General features: G+C 42.2%; 1 protein-coding gene across 2 annotated transcripts in view; it reads left to right on the forward strand.

The window, feature by feature from the left end:
• The first annotated feature begins 3,684 nt into the window (after positions 1-3,684).
• LOC139444774 (plexin-A1-like) overlaps positions 3,685-21,233 on the forward strand; it is a 58,314-nt gene continuing 40,765 nt past the window's right edge. Inside the window, exons 1-3 of one of the 2 annotated variants that reach the window (XM_071225723.1) lie at positions 3,685-4,190; positions 17,138-18,131; positions 20,531-20,743. In XM_071225723.1, coding sequence (XP_071081824.1) covers positions 17,190-18,131; positions 20,531-20,743 — 1,155 coding nt within the window. In that variant the 5' untranslated portion in view covers positions 3,685-4,190; positions 17,138-17,189. The remainder of the gene's footprint in view (positions 4,191-17,137; positions 18,132-20,530; positions 20,744-21,233) is intronic. The other variant, XM_071225722.1, reaches the window with a different exon arrangement.

Consider the following 21,233-nt stretch of genomic DNA (forward strand, 5'->3'; position numbering starts at 1 on the left):
CCGTAGAATTTACAAATTTAAATTTTAAATGATGACAAGTGGCAGGCTACACAGATAAACGCATGATCGTGCTATGTATGATCGATACCCCGTCACTACAGCACACGAGACAGACATTCATGTACATTCATTGCGGATAGGTAAAATTTGTCCCTGGTTCCCAATTCTTGTTTCCCATTCGTGATTCAGAGGCAGAATAAGAGCCATGTTGGCATGTTGATGTACTTCTATACACCGTTCATCCCTGGAGTCTGTGTGTGCCTCGTGTTTGCCCTGATAAACATTGAGCCATCCGTCAACCATTAAGATTAAAGCAGCCAAGGAACGTTCTTATCAAGAAATTAAAGTCATGTGTCGAAATTAATTCGGGTCTACAACTTACGTCACTGTACGTCCGACCTTCCTGGTGAGAGATATTCTGTATTTGGCCAGTTTAAGACACATATTATCTTCAAAAAGGCTAACGTGTATATATAATAGTGCTTTGCATTGCTTAGGTTTTTTTAATTTAAAAAGGCCAAAGACCAATATAAATAGTTTGCATGTAGATTCCTATCTGGTTCTGCCTACACAGAGTACATCTGTATAACGCTGAACCGCAATGTGTATGCCCCAGTTAATGCATCTTGATATGAACACAAGTTATCACTCACATCTTCTTTACATTAAGTTGCCAGGGTATAGTCAATGTTTTATCGTGTCTCTGAGTTAGAGTTACTGGCTGCCATTCCAGTCTGTGGTTGTGGTTGAGACGGCGATGTGAAGGTGAATTGCCCCAGCTCTGTAGCTCTGTCAACGCCATCCCCAACAACCCCCTTTCCTCCCATCCCCAGACACACCCTCACCTCACCGTATGAAGGATGAACAACCCTACCGCACTGCTGAAAGCTTTTATGGAGGTCCTTTTGGCTGCCATGGTGACTGGTCGATATTATCTGTCACTGTGACACACGTTATTTTACCAAACTTAGACTCACCGTTAATCACAGGGTCTTTTTGTTACCGACATATACATTGGATCATATGGACAATATTTTACCAACATTCGATTGACCAACCTTTGAGCATATGGACACTATACTATGCATACTATTAACGCTCCTGGAAGAACACGAACGTTATTTTACCAACATAATACTAACTCACATTGAAGAATATTGAGTACATTTTACCAACATAGTATACTGACTCAATTTGAACCCTAAGGAGTGACATGCCTTGGAGCACAAGGACAATACTTTACCAACATACAACTGAACCGCCTTGAAACATATATGGAGGTTATTTTACCAATATATTACTGACACACCTTAAAACATATGGAGGTTATTTTACCAACATATTACTGACTCACCTTAAACATATGGAGGTTATTTTACCAACATATTACTGACCCACCTTGGTTGGAGCACATGAACTCTTGAAGATGTCCGGTATGACAAGGTCAGGAAGACGAGGTGCCCGCTTTAACAAAGTCAGGATTGTTAGGTGTCCGGTGTAACAGGGTCAGTACTATGAAGTGTCCGATGTGACAAGGTAAAGACTATGAGGTGACCGGTGTAGGAAGGTCAGGACTATGAGGTGTCCAGTGTAACAAGGTCAGGACTATGAGGTGTCCGGTGTAGCAATGTCAGGATTATGCGGTGTCCGGTGTAGCAAGGTCAGGAAGATGAGTGTCCTGTTTGACAAGGTTTGAGAGATCATATCTAGGGAGATTAATTAGGCCGCGTAGAGAAATTTACCTGCCTATGTGTTGTCAATTATTGATTATGCATTATTGTCCTCAGAAACATATTTTATATTTTCGGCGTTAATCGACATGTACTCGATGGGCTTGACGCTGATCTGTCATAGCCATGTTTGCATGAGGATCATAACATCTGTAGAAGTAACTAACAAACATCAAGCATAATGTTTTCGCTTCAGAGGTACTTTGATGTAGGTATAACGATATGTACAACATTACGCTTGTCGGTGGCATTTTGCGAAACTCAGGAGCTCGGGTGTGAGGAGAAAGCCATAATCAGGTCGAATCTGGGGTTCGAACCAACAACCATATGATCCTAGCATGGGAAAGGGGCATAACTCTTTTAAGTTTCACGAGTTGACGCGATATCAATTCATGTCAGTACTCGGGATGCATGGACGTGTTGTTAGAATACAGAGACACAGATATTAATCACCTGCTTTTGAGAAGTTAATTATTGTAAAAGTGTAAACGTAGAAAATCGCCACCCAAATTACGCATGTACAGAAATTTAAGCTCGTTATAACCGTAGTTCGTTATAACCGTAGTTTACTGTATACGTCTTTTTTAAATAAACGCCGGGAATGATCGAACTGTGACAATAGCTTACGTTCTGTTTAGACTCCCTTTAATTCACAGTGGCCCAATCCAGGTATACTACTGATGTGAAATAAAAAGACGGATCGACACTTTAAAAGCGTGTGTGTCTTTTGCTGCCCACAACTTTGAGTAAGAAGTATTGTATAATGCCGATGTTTAAGCCACAAGTGTACCTCTCTGTCTCTGTCTCTGTCTGTCTGTCTGTCTGTCTGTCTGTCTGTCTGTCTCTCTCTCTCTCTCTCTCTCACACACACACACGCAGTGAGTGATTCTTCACACATTCGGGATGATACGGTATAAAACCGTCAGTTGCAAGCATGTCACACTAAACTGCCAGCACACGCAGCAGTGAGGATCGTGTTGCCGAAACTTCGGAAGCGCGGAGAGTTACAAAACAAAAAGGTCTCCTGTTTCTTATGAACCGCCAGCTGCGATATACGAATATACCGCATCTGCTTACACTGCCTATTCATAACCTGCTCTGTCCGCTTGACAGCATCACATGTCGACCCACACCACTGCCATCCATCATATTCAGGGCGCCACACACGCACACATTCACAGCCAACAAATAAAAACAAAGCGTGGATTTATGCTCGTGGCGAGCTTCTGATTTTTTTTAGTTCAACAACGAAGTAATTGGTTACAAATAAACAGATGAGCCCGCTTCTTACTGCCTGACAGGATGCATTTTTAAAAAAACTCTTTCGAACCGGTTTAGAAAATTACCCCCAACGGAAATCTAGACATGAGGGTTATACATATGACTTGCTTTGAAGTTATCAACAGTTATGACGCCCTATTTTAATGTTTATTTGTAATCAGTATTGTATCAACTTTGTTGGTTAGAATGACGTTTGAATGGTTAGATAGTTTCTCTTTTATGAATGTGAAACATAATTGTTTCCACTTTGTATTAGTTTTGAGCGAAAGAGTTAAAAGGTCCTCTAGAAGACAGTACATGAATAATAATGGATGAACCAGTGTAAACACTGGATATTAAACGAGAAGCAACAATAAGCATGGTAACTATATTAAGCAAGAGTGAGTGAGTAAATATGTTTTACGCCGCTTTTAGCAATATTCCAGCAATATCACGGCGGGGACACCAGAAATGGGCTTCACACATTGTACCCATGTCGGGAATCACACCCGGGTCTTCGGCGTGACGAGCGAACGCCTTAACCACTAGGCTACCCGACTGCCCCTATTAAGCAAGACAATGTGGCTTTATGGGAAAAGGACGGATGTGTGCGTGCGTGCGTGCGTGTGACTGTGTGTGTGTCCGTGTTTCAGTGTGTCTGTGTATGTGTCTCTGTGTTCTGAGGATGTATCTCTGTGTGTGTGATTGTGTCTCGAGCTGTGTGTGTGATTGTGTCTGTGTGTGTCGATGTGTGTGAATGGTGTGAGTGTCTGTGTGTGTGTGTGTGTCTCTCTCTCTCTCTGTGAATGTGTGTCTCTCTGTATGTGAATGTGTGTATGTGAATGCGTGCGTGTGTGTATGCGTTGCGTGTGTGTGTGTGATGCCCCATCCCTACCACTCCCCCTAATTCTCCTCCCCCGAAAAGATTAATCCGACGTAGAGTGTTATGCGCGGGGAATGGCATGCCTATCTTGTGTTGTCACTACACTCTAGATGTGCACAAGCCGGGGACTGTAGCGGTAATACTGTGGGGAAGGTGGGGAAGAGGAAGTGATATCGTTCAGGGCGAGTAAGTGGAACAACTCGGCCGTCATTAACAAGAAAAAATACTTCAACAGCTACTTCCCATTTGCCCTGGCAGTACCACACTTACACAACTGGATCGCACACTTCAGCTGGTAACTCAACTCGCATTCAAAGGTAAGTCACCACTCTCGGGGTATTTGACTCGCGGTCCCTGTGTGAAAGTCATGGTGATTAGAGTGGTGTTTGGGAGACATCACAATAGCACTCCGTCGGCACCTCGTCCCCTCGTGGCTCGCCGAGGCAGCCAGATAATTACCACCCCTGTTTTAGCGTGGGAACGTCGGCTCAATAGTCACACATTCCTCTGGGAAATAGCTTCTCCCTGTTGTATTGCCACCATTAGTGTTATTATCACTAGAAGTAGCGGTATTGATAATAGAATCCTTAAAGTTATCATTCTTCTCATCATCAACATTTTTAGAATAATTACTATCATCATTATCGTTATTATTATGTGCAGTATTGAAAGTGTTTGTCACATTTATAATTTAGTATTGATATTAGTAGAAATGGTGGTAGTAGTGGTAGTAGTAGTAGCTGTAGTAGTAGTAGTAGTAGTAGTAGTAGTAGTAGTAGTAGTAGTAGTAGTAGTGGTTGTTATTGTACCAGTAGTTGTAGTAATTCTATTTTTTCGACCATTCGTGGAAATAGCCTGCAACAATTAATGTCATTATCAGTATTATTATTGACATAATCATAATCCATATAAGTTAAGTGAGTGTGTTAAAACATGTGGTCATGTCGGCAGTATATCATCCATGTTGCGAACAGACCATTTTATATTCTTATTATACCCATATGCTCCATTATAACCACGTTTCATTCCCAAATTATTTCTTCGTTGTGAATACCAGTGCACCATTTCCCATGGTCTCAAATGTACGTATCTTAACACATGTAACCGGCGACTTAACACTTAGTCTATGCAAATATTGTAAGTTTTTGTTAAAAGAACCTGCCCTCCTCTGCTGTTTTTATAGACCGTGGAAACAATGAAACTAGACTTAGTTTATATATATAGGCACATGTCAAAGCGCAGGACTTGAAATCAGGCGTGACGGCTGTGATGTCCTTCCCTTCTTACATAGACGCACTTCGTATCAGAAGGAACATATCTGCGCTGTTTCCTTCGTGACGAACCTACGTGATAACTTTAGATCCTGATTGGAAATGTCACAGCTATATTTCAATCTGAACAAGTAGGGGGTACTTGAAAGGCGATACGTTCTGTTTACGTTGACTGATGCGTGGGAGGAAATAGTAAGAGCAAGGAATGCCACAAATAGAGCCCGATCATACTACATCACAATGTTTGGGCGAAGAGACACTATACACTGTGGGTGTTGTATATCATCTACCTAGTGACACTATACAATGTGGGTGTTGTATATCATCAACTCAGTGACAATGTACACTGTGGGTGTTGTATATCATCTACTCAGTGACAATGCACACTGTGTGTGTTGTATATCATCTACCTAGTGACACTATACACTGTGGGTGTTGTATATCATCTACCCAGTGACACAATAACCTGTGGGTGTTGTATATCATCTACTCAGTGACACTATACACTGTGGGTGTTGTATATCATCTACCCAGTGACACAATAACCTGTGGGTGTTGTATATCATCTACTCAGTGACACTATACACTGTGGGTGTTGTATATCATCTACCCAGTGACACAATAACCTAAGGGTGTTGTATATCATCTACTCAGTGACACTATACACTGTGGGTGTTGTTTATCATCTACTCAGTGACAATGCACGCTTTGGGTGTTGTATATCATCTACCCCGTGACACAATACCCTGTGGGTGTTGTATATCATCTACTCATTGACACTATACACTGTGGGTGTTGTATATCATCTACTCAGTGACAGTGTACACTGTGGGTGTTGTATATCATCTACTCAGTGACAGTGTACACTGTGGGTGTTGTATATCATCTACCCAGTGACACAATACCGTGTGGGTGTTGTATCTCATCTACTCAGGGACACTTTACACTGTTGGTGTTGTATATCATCTACCCAGTGATACTATACACTGTGGGTGTTTTATATCATCTACTCAGTGACAATGTACACTGTGGGTGTTGTATATCATCTACACAGAGACACAATACCCTGTGGGTGTTGTATATCATCTACTCAGTGACACTATACACTGTGGGTGTTGTATATCATCTACCCAGTGACAATTCCCACTGTGTGTGTTGTATATCATCTACCCAGTGACACTATGCACTGTGGGTGTTGTATATCATCTACCCAGTGACACTTTACACTGTGTGTGTTGTATATCTTCTACCCAGTGACAGTGTACATTGTACTGTGTGTGTTGTATATCATCTACCCCGTGACACAAAAAACTGTGTGTATTGTATATCATCTACCTAGTGACACTATACACTGTGGGTGTTGTATATCATCTACCCATTGACACTATACACTGTGGGTGTTGTATATCATCTACCTAGTGACACTATACACTGTGGGTGTTGTATATCATCTACCCATTGACACTATACACTGTAGGTGTTGTATATTATCTACCAAGTGATAATGCACAATGTGGGTGTTGTATATCATCTACCCGGTGACACTAAACACTGTGGGTCTTGTATATCACCTACCCAGTGACAAAATACACTGTGTGTGTTGTATATCACATACCCGGTGACAATTCACACTGTGTGTCTTGTATATCATCTACCCAGTGACAAAATACACTGTGTGTGTTGTATATCACATACCCGGTGACAATTCACACTGTGTGTCTTGTATATCATCTACCCAGTGACAATTTGCACCGTGTGTTGTATATCTTCCACCCAGTGACACTGTACACTGTACTGTGTGTGTTGTATATCATCTACCGAGTGACACAATACACTGTTTGTGTTGTATATCACCTACCCAGTGACACTAAACACTGTGGGTTTTGTATATCATCTACCCAGTGAAACTATACACTGTGTGTGTTGTATATCATCTACCCAGTGGCACAATACACCCTGTGTGTGTTGTATATCATCTACCCAGTGACACTTTACACTGTTTGTGTTGTATATCATCTACTCAACGACAATGCACACTGTTTGTGTTGCATATTATCTACCCAGTGACACTGTACACTGTATGTGTTGTATATCATCTACTCAGCGACAATGCACACTGTGTATGTTGTATATCGTCTACCCAGTGACGTTGTATGTTGTATATCTTCTACTAAGTGACACTGTGTGTTGTATATCTTCTACTCAGTGATACTGTATGTTGTATATCGTCTACTCAGTGGCACTGTGTGTTGTATATCTTCTACTTAGTGACACTGTATGTTGCATATCGTCTACTCAGTGACACTGTGTGTTGTATATCTTCCACTCAGTGACACTGTATGTTGTATATCCTCTACTCGATGACACTGTGTGTTGTATATCTTCCACTCAATGATACTGTATGTTGTATATCTTCTACTCAGTGGCCCTGTGTGTTGTACATCTTCTACTCAGTGATACTGTATGTTGTATATCTTCTACTCAGTGACACTGTACACTGTATGTTGTAAATCTTCTACTCGGTGACACTGTGTGTTGTATATCTTCTACTCAGTGATACTGTATGTTGTATATCTTCCACTCTGTGACACTGTGTGTTGTATATCTTGTACTCTGTGTTGTATATCTTGTACTCAGTGACACTTTGTGTTGTATATCTTCTACTCAGTGACACGGTGTGTTGTATATCTTCCACTCAGTGACACTGTATGTTGTATATCTTCTACTCAGTGACACTGTACTCTGTATGTTGTATATCTTCTACTCAGTGATACTGTATGTTGTATATCTTCCACTCCGTGACACTGTGTGTTGTATATCTTATACTCAGTGACACTTTGTGTTGTATATCTTCCACGCCGTGACACTGTGTGTTGTATATATTGTACTCAGTGACACTGTGTGTTGTATATCTTCTACTCGGTGACACTTTGTGTTGTATATCTTCTACTCAGTGACACTTACCATCCATATGTTGTATACCATCTAGCCAGTGACAATATGCAGAGTGTTTTATACCATGCACTGAGTCAAACAATCCGGGGTATTTATTATTTCCTGACATGTTCTTCACGTGTGGTTGCAGATTACAGCGATGTGAATGACGACAGTAAAAGTAATTATTCACAACACAATATCTCTATTATCTGTTTTCGTCACGCTTTAGGACATCGAAAAACTTGACCCGGTCTAAAAGAATATGTCCCCGTAAGTGACGAATGTTGTTTCGGCAGTGTAACCAATGTATTATCAACCAGCATGCTGAGGGCCAATTTAGGTCTGCATCCTTCTACAACGATCCCGTGTGTCAGGGGGTAGATAAGGCTGTTGCAGACTGCCGGCCAATTACGTGTGCCGTCATGGTGCAACTATTTCACTTCGCGGGATCTCAGATCATCTGAATCTGACAAGCTTCCCAGCGGAGACACACGCTTCATATCGGAAATGTATGAAAACAAAGTTGGTAAGATTAAGATTTGTGTAAATTCTGTAGAGGTTTTTAAAGGGATAGGCATATGAGGTATGTATTGTTGGATATAAAAGCTGATTAGGCATCTGGTTTGTGAATATTGTGATGAATCAAGAATATTATGTACGAGCTATAAATGATCGAAACTGGATCACACAAACCATAAGTAACAAACTTCGCCGTTGACCCTCCTAAACTATTACGAGCAATGACTTTTGGAGTACAACCTGATCATGAGGCAAAATGATGTATTTTCAGTATTATCTGGAACACGTTTAAACACATTTAGACTCTGGCCAATATTGACTCATCTTCCCGAGGCAAGGGAGTTAACAGACTGCAAAAGTCCTTGCAGAACTAAGCTGGAATTTCTGGGCTCGATCGCAGTGCCACCAATGGCTATTACAAGTTATGTCCCTTCAATGTTCCTCCTTTTGACAAATCAGATTCCACCTCTAATATCAATTGCATTTGCTTCAAACAAGATGGCGGCGCCAAAGTGAAGACGATCTGATCGATAGTCAAGATCTATATTGTAATTAAAATCTGTCCTATCTCGTGAAGTGCATCAAATCGTTTGAGCACCTTGACGAAAAACATGAAAAGATTTGGTAAGTATCTGTTGATGCCAAGTACACATGCTTTACAAATCATGCAGTCGATCGAAATCTGCACGTTGAATTCCATCTTATTTACAAACCGGATGTCTAGTTCGTTGCGTGATTTGGATAAGACTATGCACAGACTCGTTAGTCCAGCCAAGAATTCCAGCCTAGTCCGACACAGGGAATAAACTGGACTTGTACACTTAGTTGACTCCCTTGCCTCCAGAAGATGATATTGACTGTCAAAAATCGGCATTTATTACCCACGTGGTGAAGATACAGGTGGTAAGATACTAAATCCGTACGTCACACGTGTGTCGTACAAGGTTGACCTTGTTTTATTCGTTTTGATTGGATAACCGTGACCTCTGTCACACCGGGACTACTTTTTTCATTCATAAAAAATCGCGAGACGTCATTCATTTTGCGATTACAAGGCAGAACTGAAGAAATTCATGAGAACGAGAGATATTTACAAACACTTTATTAAACCAAACAAGATAGTCACACGCATCAAATTTGGTTTGCATTCTATATAAGTTATGCATAGAGCTCCTACAGACATATAATCGAGCTAGATCTATAAATCGATTTACAATGTACGACTGCCGATCGAGCGCGTCCCTTGAGCGTGACGCACCCGACCATTTTCGGAACTTTCAATTTGATTTAACGTAAAAGGATAAGCGTGGTGAAATGAAGTCTGTTTAAACTATCTGGACAGATATCTAGACTTACTTGGGATGAGCCGGTTGTGCCATCGGTGTCCCCTTTGAAGCGTATTTTATGGCGCTGTTTCGGGAGGTGTTGTTCATGAATGAACGAACACGGCAGCACGACCAGATCACTTACAGTTCACAGTTCCGATACAAATCACTGGAAAACTCCGTGGAAGTGTGCTTGACTTCAAATTTTGTGGCCCCAAACATCCCAAATGTGAACAGTAACATTCCCTATCTCTAGCGTAAAACGCTGTGAGTGGATCGCGGTTGTCTTTTCTTATTCCGCTGGCGACCTTGCCCTTCGATCGTTCGAAGCTGTCACTGACATGCAAGCAGATTTGAGTTTGTTGATTTTCACGTCTTCAGTATATAGGGTGGTACAGTTAACATGAATGTCTTTGGCGAACAGTCTGATTTCCCTCTTCCAAAATGGTACGGATATGAGATAAATTCAGCTGATAGATCAAGGAAACCGAACCATTTTGAATGCACAGACGGGACCCAGGCAGTGTGATGCGTGTGACTGTTGATCCGATATTCAAAGCGCGGCGCTAATGTTACATTTCAAATTTTCTTTTCGGTGTCCTGCGTTCTAACAACATGGCGCTTGAATTACCATAAGTTGAAGACTTTCTTCGAAAAGGATCTTGAGCGTCGGTGCTGGTTTGTTTGCAAACAGAACAGCAGGCGCATGTTGTTAATGCGTATGCATAAACATGTCAACAATGCCCATATTTGGTCATATATCAATATTCATGCGCAACCAGATTTTGCAACCGGTTTCAGTTTGGTCTGTCAATGAACGAAAGTTGTTATGTATTTACACTTAAATATATATTTAACGTGGGTAATAAATAAAATACCACACTTATTCTCGTTAGATACCATTTTTACGAAACTCGTGAACTTTCTATGGTATCTGACCTCGCTTTCGCTCGGTCAGATACCATAGAAAGTCCACTCGTTTCGTAAAAATGGTATCTAACGAGAATGAGTGTAGTATTCTCTATATAGAACACAAGGTATATGCAATCTATAATGCATATGGGGCCGATGACACCTGAGATAACTAGGAGTATATATGCTATGGTTAATTGTATCGTTGACATTTGAACCAGTTGTGTTTTGACCGGAGTGAGTGAGTGGCTTGGATTTAACGCCGCTTTGAACAGTATTCCAGTTATTTCACGTGTCAGCTTAACGTTGGGAGAAAGACCTAACCGATGCAGGTATCAGACGTTAACACGTTGGCGAAGCCAAGAACCCACGTATGGTGCTGACAAACATAATCGGGATGAACCGGGTTCGAACCCACGATCATAGGTTTCTGGCGTGCACAAGGGACGCAACTCTGCACAGCAGATCGCGGCGCCTTAGACGACCGGGCCACCCGTGCCTCGCTTGACCGCAGGAGGGTTTCTAGCGTGTATTTACTCCAATAACTCTCGGCGGTACGTAACTACAAATAGAACATTTCAGAATATGGTATGAACGGCAAGATGACAATGTATTATTTTAATTTCATATTAATGTGTTTTAAGAACTTAGATAAATTCCTAAAGGTTGAGATATTGAGAACAGTTGACGGTATTTTGAAAGGTATGGCCATGTGCAGTAGCATTTTTAAGGAATGATTTACGTTCATTTATAAAGTTTGGGCGTTTAATAAATAATGAGAATTAATTTTGAATCACAAAAAGTACACAGTCTGTTCACGTGGGAGGTTTAGCCATCCAGTTTCTATGGGGAGTCCATGACTTAAAATAAAGGATAGGTTTAGAGATATAGCGAAGAATATATAGATTCAGAGATATCTGGAAGAAGTAAGTAATTTTCGAAAGAGGAAGATTCCTTTATGACCTTATAATATAATACCTTTAGATTACCTTTAATACCTTTATATTACCTTTACATCACTAGTTCATGATTGCAGAAACTAACGTTAATTCAACTTTTGCGATGATCCAAGCTTCGTTATGTACATGAGGGTTTTCAAATACATCAGGTAAACCCCATTTACAAAGAATATGTTTTACATGATTCAACCAAGGGAAGTTAATACTTATTTTACTGCATTGAGTTATATAATTAAGCATAGAATATATAATTTTCTTATTTGGATGAAAAAACATTAATTTACACCAATAGGTTACTAAACGTTTGGATATTTTAAGCTGAATAGCTTCTCTACCGAGTTCACCGTAAATCATAACAATCAAAGTGTTGTTTCTTCTATCACGTCACACTATTGGTAGAGCTGGTCTGTCAATGCTGAGAGCAGAAGATCTACCAGTAGTTGTACGTTCGAAGCACGTTTTAGTTGTGAAATTGAACCTTTCATATCAAGCCCAGGAATATGCTTTACAGCAAACTTTAGACGTCCATTTCTATGGTATGTGGTTCCTATGGTTTATGTGTATCGACGACAACTATTTTCTGATAAATGAAACAAAACGTTTTCTTATAACTTGTTGCAGGCCCAGTTCCAAAAACAATAACTTTAGTTTTATCAATGTTTACATTCAATTTCTATGTTTCGCAATAATTGGTAAAATGATCAATTGTTCGTTGTAAATCTCCTTGGGTTTCAGCTGGGAGAACGGCATTGTCCGCATACAAGAGAACTGGAAGATTTAGATGCAATGTTAGGTTATCAGAGTCATGTTGTATTCCACCGTAGAGATTTTGTCTCAGAAGAATTCCAAGTCATTAAGAAAAATTGAAAACAGAAGATGTGACGAATTTTATATTTTAATACATATTTTGTATCAAAGTGAATATTTTTCTTTTCACACCAGTATTTCTCAATTTCATCCAAAGACCATTAGACCTTGTCAAATGCTTTCGAGAATCTATAAAAACACAAAGATTATTTTTACTTTGCTTCATTTGATTGATAAGATTTTGAAGAATGAAAACAGTATGTACCGTGGTAAAGTGCTTTCTGAAACCAGACTAAACATGTGAAATTAATTCATAATAGTCGTAAAACTGAGTTCATCTGTCGTTTAGTATACTAGTAAACAATAAACCAAAACAGATCAATTTAGTAATTGGTCGAAATGGTATCAATGTTGACGACGAATCGAATAAATGTTCACTCAGTATGAGGTCTAGTCCTGACGATTTATTTCGTTTTAGTTTGAGTAACGCTGCAATGACTGTCTGATGTGATTATCAGCATATCAAGATCCGGGGTATCAAGATCCGGGGTAGAATAGGTCTTCAGGAACCATTGCTTGTCGTAAGAGGCGACTAAAGGGATCGGGTGGTCAGGCTGGTTGATGCATGTCATCGTATCCTAATTGCGTACATCGATGCTCACGATGTCAATCAATGGATTGTCATTGAGTTCGGCGCTAAACAACAAACAAACATCAGCATTTAGTATAGTGATGTCTTATTCTAAAACATCTAGGCTCTCTTTTATCTTGATTACTATTTTCGTTTGTATGTTTAAATAATCACGTCATGCTTCGTGTGATACGGGGTTGTTATTGTCGAATTGTTGATTTTGTTAAGCAATTTCCAATATTGCTCTGATGATACATCATGTGATTCTCGTAGTTGATGCCCAATGTGCCCAGTGTCTCGCCTGATGTATTTATTCATTGTCTTCTTATAATGTTTGCTCGCTTTACGTAAAAGATATTTGTTGGATTCTGACTTGTTGTTTTGGTAAATGTATTTTGTTTTAAAAAAGAGTTTACGTTTAACTGATTCAGGGCCAAACCAAGGTTCACGACAACGGCTTCTGTTGTAGGTTTAAGGGCACAACACCCGTGAAGATCCGGGGTAGAATAGGTGTTCAGCAACCCATGCTTGTCGTAAAAGGCGACTATGCTCGTCGTAAGAGGCGACTAACGGGACTTGGTGGTCAGAGCCGCTGACTTGGTTGATGCATGTCATCGTATCCCAATTGCGTAGATCGATGCTCATGATATCAATCACTGGATTGTCTGCTCCAGACTCGATTATTTCCAGACCGCTGTCATATAGCCGGAATGTTGCTGAGTGCTGCAAACAACCAAACAAAACATTGACCTTCCCGCAGTGACCTAGCGTTAAGACTGCAAGTGTTTACATCATAATCTGCAATGTTTGTAATGAATTTATCGGCCTTACATTTGCCTGGTTTACATTCGCTAAAGACTGTAATGTTGTTGGTAAGTTTATTATCTGGCTCTACACTTTGAAACTTGTTAAATAAATTCAGGTTAAAGTGGTCAGTGTTCATCTGACAACAAAGGGCAAAGTTCACCTATTTCATAATAGGAGATCAAAGTGAGGCCCATTGCTGAAGAAATTACAAAATATATTGTGTTTTCTTCTTTGCAAGTACGTTTACCATGAAATCTATCTGGATCAAGTCTGCCATTAGAATGAATAAATTGTGAGTTTGGCATCATTCAATCAATGAACATCCATTATGATTAGGTTTGCCAGTAGCTTGAGGGAGTTTGGGGAGTCCAACATCTTTCAGGATAGCGTCAAAGTGTCCACATATACCCAAATAGCTACAATGAAGAATGTTGGGTATTTTACATTAGCCCTGCTCCATGGCAGTGGAATGTGTTTATACTATAAAAACCAAGGCAAGTCTAGATCAAACAAAACCAAGTCTAGTTGTCTTGATTCAACGTGAAAACAGCAGAGGGAAAAAAATTACAATTTATTAAAAGAATGCTTTCATAGACTAAGTGTTAGTCTAACCTTATATCTGTTTCCCCTGAGAAATTGTCGCTGTGAACAATTCCCAGGAATAACAACAGTCGCTGGTACACCTCAACGGACGTGCACCAGCTGAAGTAACGTGAACCTCTCCGTTAGAAACAGCGAACAGATAGGAAGATTAAGGGACATTGTTTCTAGGTCTATCAGGCATAAACCTTCAGTGAGCTGAAGGCTAGGCGATAAAACTGTTTTCAGAGGGTGGGAGTGGTTGCTTCAGAGGGCTGGAAAACAGACGACGTGTATCAATCACATCCAACAGGTAGACTTCTTTTCGCTCTCTGTTCTTGCAGTGTTAAGAGCAAATGTTATCTCGTCTTGCAGCGAGAGGTGCGATGGACACAACACATCCGAGGGTTTAAAATCTTATAAATATCCGAGGTATAGTGTTTTTATCTAAATTCAGAATGTTGTATTTTAAAACAGGTAATACTTGTTAATATCCGTGAACACGTTATAAAGTGTCAATCCGATTGTTCGGGAGAAACACGACCATATTTTTCTTCACTTCATCAATATGTCATCTTCTCTTCTCAGAGATTAACAGTCACACTGACGACACCTGCATAACCAAGCAGGGGTGTTTATCCAGCTTAGAAACAACACATTGCGATCGAAATAAGTTGTGAAAACATATCGAAAATAACCACTTGAGTTTTTTGTCTCCGATGTTGAAGTGAACTCGATCGGCGGCTTCTCAATTTTGCACGTGCAGCACGCGTTTTGTATGTAAAAACCCCCAGCTCGTTTCTATTTCAAGACCATGGCGTGAAAGCGAGTTGAGAATGATCATCGAATTGTTATGTTTGTTTGTTTGTTGTTTAACGCCGCACTCAGCAATATTCCAGCTACAGGACGGCGGTCTGTAAAAAATCTGGATCAGACAATCCAGTGATTGATATCATGAGCATCGATCCACCCAATTGGGATACAATAACATTCATCAACCAAGTCAGCGAGCCTGACCACCCGACCCCGTTAGTCGTCCCCAAAGATAAGCACAGTCACCTTTTACAGCACAAGCATGGGTTGCTGAAGACCTTTTCTTCCCCGGATGTTCACGGGTTGAATTGTCATGTATATAGTTTGGTCGGGTTCAAATAACAATATGTTCAGAAATTATAAAGATAGCTTTAATGAAATGATATAAAATGGCCCTGGGATAGATATGTAATACTTATGGTTACAACAACAACAACTTTGTACTGCAAAATCTTATTTCTGTTCGTTATTGTTATCCGACAGTTTAGATGTCGTAGTCCGATATTGTATGGTTATAAACGTCATATCATCCTCATCCTCATCATCCTCATCCTCATCATCATCATCGGGGTCAGTATACTGTGAGTGCGGTATTCATGTTAAACTACGGTATGGTATCTCAGTGTGCAAGCATTATAAATCGTCAATATTACACACACACACACACACACACACACACACACACACACACACACACACACACACACACACACACACACACACACACACGTGTGCATGCACGTCGCTACATATATGCACTAAGTGCACTAATCTTGGACGCGACGTTTCACCCCATTTCAGCTCACCTAACCCTTTTCAGGACCAACGGGTTAGAAGTGGTTGCTGTTACGATATTTTCCAAAATAATATGCATTTAAAGGTTCGCAGAAATATTTTTCCAACCTGAGTTGAACTTTAATCCAAGTATGTACTCTATCCTCATATCAAAAAGAGACGAGTTAAACTTGAACGACACGGAAAATAACTAATCTAATCCGCATGCTATGGTGCGGCAGAATTCTGCGTGGATTAATCTATTACCCTGTGGGAGAACTACACCCTCTCAACGGTATGTTGTAGAACGGGCGCAGAGAGTGGACTCCCGTGGCTGTGTAAGTGGGAAATGTTGCATCTTCAGTGGACTGTGTGACAAGGAGACACTTTCAATATTCCTGTTTTTTTTCACCAAAAAGTGAACTTTATTGGTTTGTTTTCCAGACTCTAGAGAATAAGTTTAAAAAAGTCCATTTCAAGTCTTGAATGATTGAGGATTGGTCTGGGCTCCATTTGGTTATAAATTAATTCATTTTATGTTGTAGATTATTCTATATTTGTAAATGAGATCACTTATTTCTGGGACTAAATGTCGCTGTCATACCTCCATGTCAGAATGATGAGATCTGATTGGTCCACGTGATCTTGATAAAATACTGTGTAGCCCGCCTCGGAGGTAAATAAATTTCCCTGGGGGAATAAATCTTTTAAACACATGCTTATGAAATGGACTTCTCTTTTAGTAGGTTATGGAAATGTTTTTTTGTCGATTTTATTCTTTGCAATACAAAATTGTCCTTTATTAGGCTTTCGTTTAATTAATGGCTTGCCATTTAATTAGATTTGCATATGAACTTAGCCGAAATCCTAAACTTTGAAATTGCTATAAATGTACTCAGTATTGTAAAATTGTTATTTTCTTCTAAACAGGAATTATGATCAGTGACAGTGCTCGTATCTGTGGAGACTGGTGACTGACAAGATGGATCCTGACGCTACCGTCAAGAAGAAAGGAATGTATATTTTCGCGACTTTGGTAGCAGTAGCACAGGTTGTAGTGACGGAGGTCCCAGGAGAGACATGCCCGGGTATAGAAGACAACTTTACACACATGATACTTCACAAGGACACTGTGTACATAGCCGGGTCTGAATGTGTCTGTCGGGAAAAGGCAGGGAAGCTGGAACAATGTGCGGAGACAGTCTCTCGCACCACTGTGTTGGTATTAGTAGCAGAAACACAGCTGTTGATGTGTTATGCATCAGGGAAATGTGAAACACGTATGCTGAATGAACTTTATTCAAAAACACCTTTAGATTCTAGCCCATCAATAGTTGGAGGTGAAAATGAAACCATTGTGTTTCCGTCTTCTCTCTCTGGAAACAGTACTGTTTTGTACACGTCTACAAAAGTGTCTCTAAGGAACAATGACACTTCCACCCTGGGTGTTTGGAAACTGGAGTATCAACCGAACAAAGCGACAAGCACGTACACTATTGATCTTGTAGAAAGCGTCAGACAGAGGTACCGGACAACCTATAACCCTGTGGGCGGGTTCAGTTTCAATGGGGCTGGACACTTCTTTGCAAACCAGATCGCAAATGCAAAGAATACGTCGACTGTTTCAAAACTCATAGTTGTTTGCAATAACACATACACGGATGTAATTATTGAAACGAATTATTTGGAACCTATATCAGATGTTGTTTTACTCTCTGCAGGTCAAAACCATGAAAAGTTCAAATCTGCTCACAACACGATGTACGACGCTCTTGTTCTTGCCGTCTTTGAGAACAGGGAGAACAATACATCGCGGTTGACCTATTATACTTTTGAAGATCTTTACAAATCTTTCTCAAACCCCGAAGCGTTCATGCAAGTAGACAGATATCTGACGCCACTTGCACCTCAAGACACATGTAACGTATGTTTAATATGAAAAATATCGCGCGTGTGTGTGTGTGCGCGTGCGTGCGTGTGTGCGTGCTTGCGTGCGTGCGTGCGTGCGCGCGTCTGTGCCTGTGCCGCCGATATGTCAGTGAATGTGGCTGGGTACACGTGTGTAGGAGGGATGTGGGGCGTGAGGGAGGAGTGTGGGTGAAGGGCGTGAGGGAGGGGTGTGTGTGCCGCCGATATGTCAGTGCATGTGGCTGGGTACACGTGTGTAGGAGGGGTGTGGGGCACGAGGGAGGGTATGTGTGCCGCCGATATGTCAGTGCATGTGGCTGGGTATACGTGTGTAGGAGGGGTGTGGGGCGTGAGGGAGGGGTGTGTGTGCCGCCGATATGTCTGTGCATGTGGCTGGGTACACGTGTGTAAGAGGGGTGTGGGGTGTGAGGGAGGGTGTGTGTGCCGCCGATATGTCAGTGCATGTGGCTGGGTACACGTGTGTAGGAGGGGTTAGGGTGAAGGGCGTGAGGGAGGGGTGTGTGTGCCGCCGATATGTCAGTGCATGTGGCTGGGTACACGTGTGTAGGAGGGGTGTGGGGCACGAGGGAGGGTATGTGTGCCGCCGATATGTCAGTGCATGTGGCTGGGTACACGTGTGTAAGAGGGATGTGGGGCGTGAGGGAGGGGTGTGTGTGCCGCCGATATGTCTGTGCATGTGGCTGAGTACACGTGTGTAGGAGGGGTGTGGGGTGAAGGGTGTGAGGGAGGGTGTGTGTGCCGCCGATATGTCAGTGCATGTGGCTGGGTACACGTGTGTAGGAGGGGTGAAGGGTGTGAGGGAGGGTGTGTGTGCCGCCGATATGTCTGTGCATGTGGCTGAGTACACGTGTGTAGGAGGGGTGTGGGGTGAAGGGTGTGAGGGAGGGTGTGTGTGCCGCCGATATGTCAGTGCATGTGGCTGAGTACACGTGTGTAGGAGGGGTGTGGGGCGTGAGGGAGGGTGTGTGTGCCGCCGATATGTCTGTGCATGTGGCTGAGTACACGTGTGTAGGAGGGGTGTGGGGTGAAGGGTGTGAGGGAGGGGTGTGTGTGCCGCCGATATGTCAGTGCATGTGGCTGAGTACACGTGTGTAGGAGGGGTGTGGGGCACGAGGGAGGGTATGTGTGCCGCCGATATGTCAGTGCATGTGGCTGGGTACACGTGTGTAGGAGGGGTGTGGGGTGTAACGAAGGAATGTGTGTACCGCCGATATGTCAATGCATGTGGCTGGGTACTCGTGTGTTGGAGGGGTTAGGGTCTGGGTCTTGAGGGAGGGGGGTGTGTGCCTCCGATATGTCAATGCATGTGGCTGGGTATACGTGTGTCAGAAGATGTGGGGGTTGGGTGTGAGGGAGGGGGGTGTGTGCCTCCGATATGTCAATGCATGTGGCTGGGTATACGTGTGTCGGGAGATGTGGGGGTTGGGTGTGAGGGAGGGGTGTGTGTGCCGCCGATATGTCAGTGCATGTGGTGGGTGCATGTGTGTAGGAGGGATGTGGGGGTGGGGCGTGAGGCAGGGGTGTGTGTGCCGCCGATATGTCAGTGCATGTGGCTGGGTACACGTGTGTAGGAGGGGTGTGGGGTGTAACGAAGGAATGTGTGTACCGCCGATATGTCAATGCATGTGGCTGGGTACTCGTGTGTTGGAGGGGTTAGGGTCTGGGTCGGGAGGGAGGGGTGTGTATGCCTCCGATATGTCAATGCATGTGGCTGGGTATACGTGTGTCGGGAGATGTGGGGGTTGGGTGTGAGGGAGGGGTGTGTGTGCCGCCGATATGTCAGTGCATGTGGTGGGTGCATGTGTGTAGGAGGGGTGTGGGGCACGAGGGAGGGTATGTGTGCCGCCGATATGTCAGTGCATGTGGCTGGGTACACGTGTGTAGGAGGGGTGTGGGGTGTAACGAAGGAATGTGTGTACCGCCGATATGTCAATGCATGTGGCTGGGTACTCGTGTGTTGGAGGGGTTAGGGTCTGGGTCGGGAGGGAGGGGTGTGTGTGCCTCCGATATGTCAATGCATGTGGCTGGGTATACGTGTGTCGGGAGATGTGGGGGTTGGGTGTGAGGGAGGGGTGTGTGTGCCGCCGATATGTCAGTGCATGTGGCTTAGTACATGTGTGGTGCATGTATGTAGAGGCATGTTGAACAACTCTGTGTGTGCGCGTGCGTGTGCGTGTGCGTGTGCGTGTACGTGTATTCGTGTGTGTATGCGTGTGTGCGCGCCTGTGCTTGCGCCTGTGCGTGTGTGTGTGTGTTCCGTCTGTATGTCAAAGCATGTCGATGAGTTCGAGTCAGTATAATTGGGCGTTCTATTAAGGAAGATTTTTTTGTTATACTTTATATATTTATTACTTGTAGGAAATTATCCTATGTTTGAACATACTCTGTTTCAAGAGGACAAAAGAAACCCTATGCCAAAGTGAGAAGCCGTGTAAAAACTTCATAGCAAATCTTTCCTACCAAATTGGGATTCTTGGAAATTTAAAGAACCTACTATCCGGACTTCGAGAAGCGATCGGCAGGATTCACAAGGTTACAGGAGCATCAATTAACGGCGGTCTTCACAGTTTGATATTAGTGGCTCCGACGAATGGGTCAGTTCGAATGGTGAGGTCATAAAGTGTTAGGCCACTTAAAAAGAATACTTGAGGCTCAGAATTTTTATAAATTTGTTATATAGGTCGAATTTTACTTTGATTTAATTTCGGGATGGAAAAGAACTCAAATATGATGAACCGGAACCGAATTTCGCCTGGTAAAATATAAAAAATAAACTGGGAGGGGCAAAGAAAGTATACCGAGTTTGTTTTTTATGTAACTGAAAAATGAAAGAAATGTTGTTAGATATGATTATGCATATACCACTCATCCCAGCAACAGTTGTAAAAAGTAATCTCTGGCTGGGTAAGTTTGTGTAAAAACATAATAGATTGGTTCAGTGAAGACTGGGGCAAGAAATGAATTTGCAACCGCATACCCCTCACCATGTTTGAAATGTCGCACATTTGTGCCGAAGAAGCAAATTTAATGATTTTCAATGATAAGACCGTCCTCCCCCCCCCCCCCCCCCCCCCCCTGCGTAATCCCATTAATTCTT

Source organism: Haliotis cracherodii, unplaced genomic scaffold, assembly GCF_022045235.1.
Source record: "Haliotis cracherodii isolate W230 unplaced genomic scaffold, xgHalCrac1.p SCAF_6, whole genome shotgun sequence".
In the NCBI taxonomy this organism is placed as follows: domain Eukaryota; kingdom Metazoa; phylum Mollusca; class Gastropoda; order Lepetellida; family Haliotidae; genus Haliotis; species Haliotis cracherodii.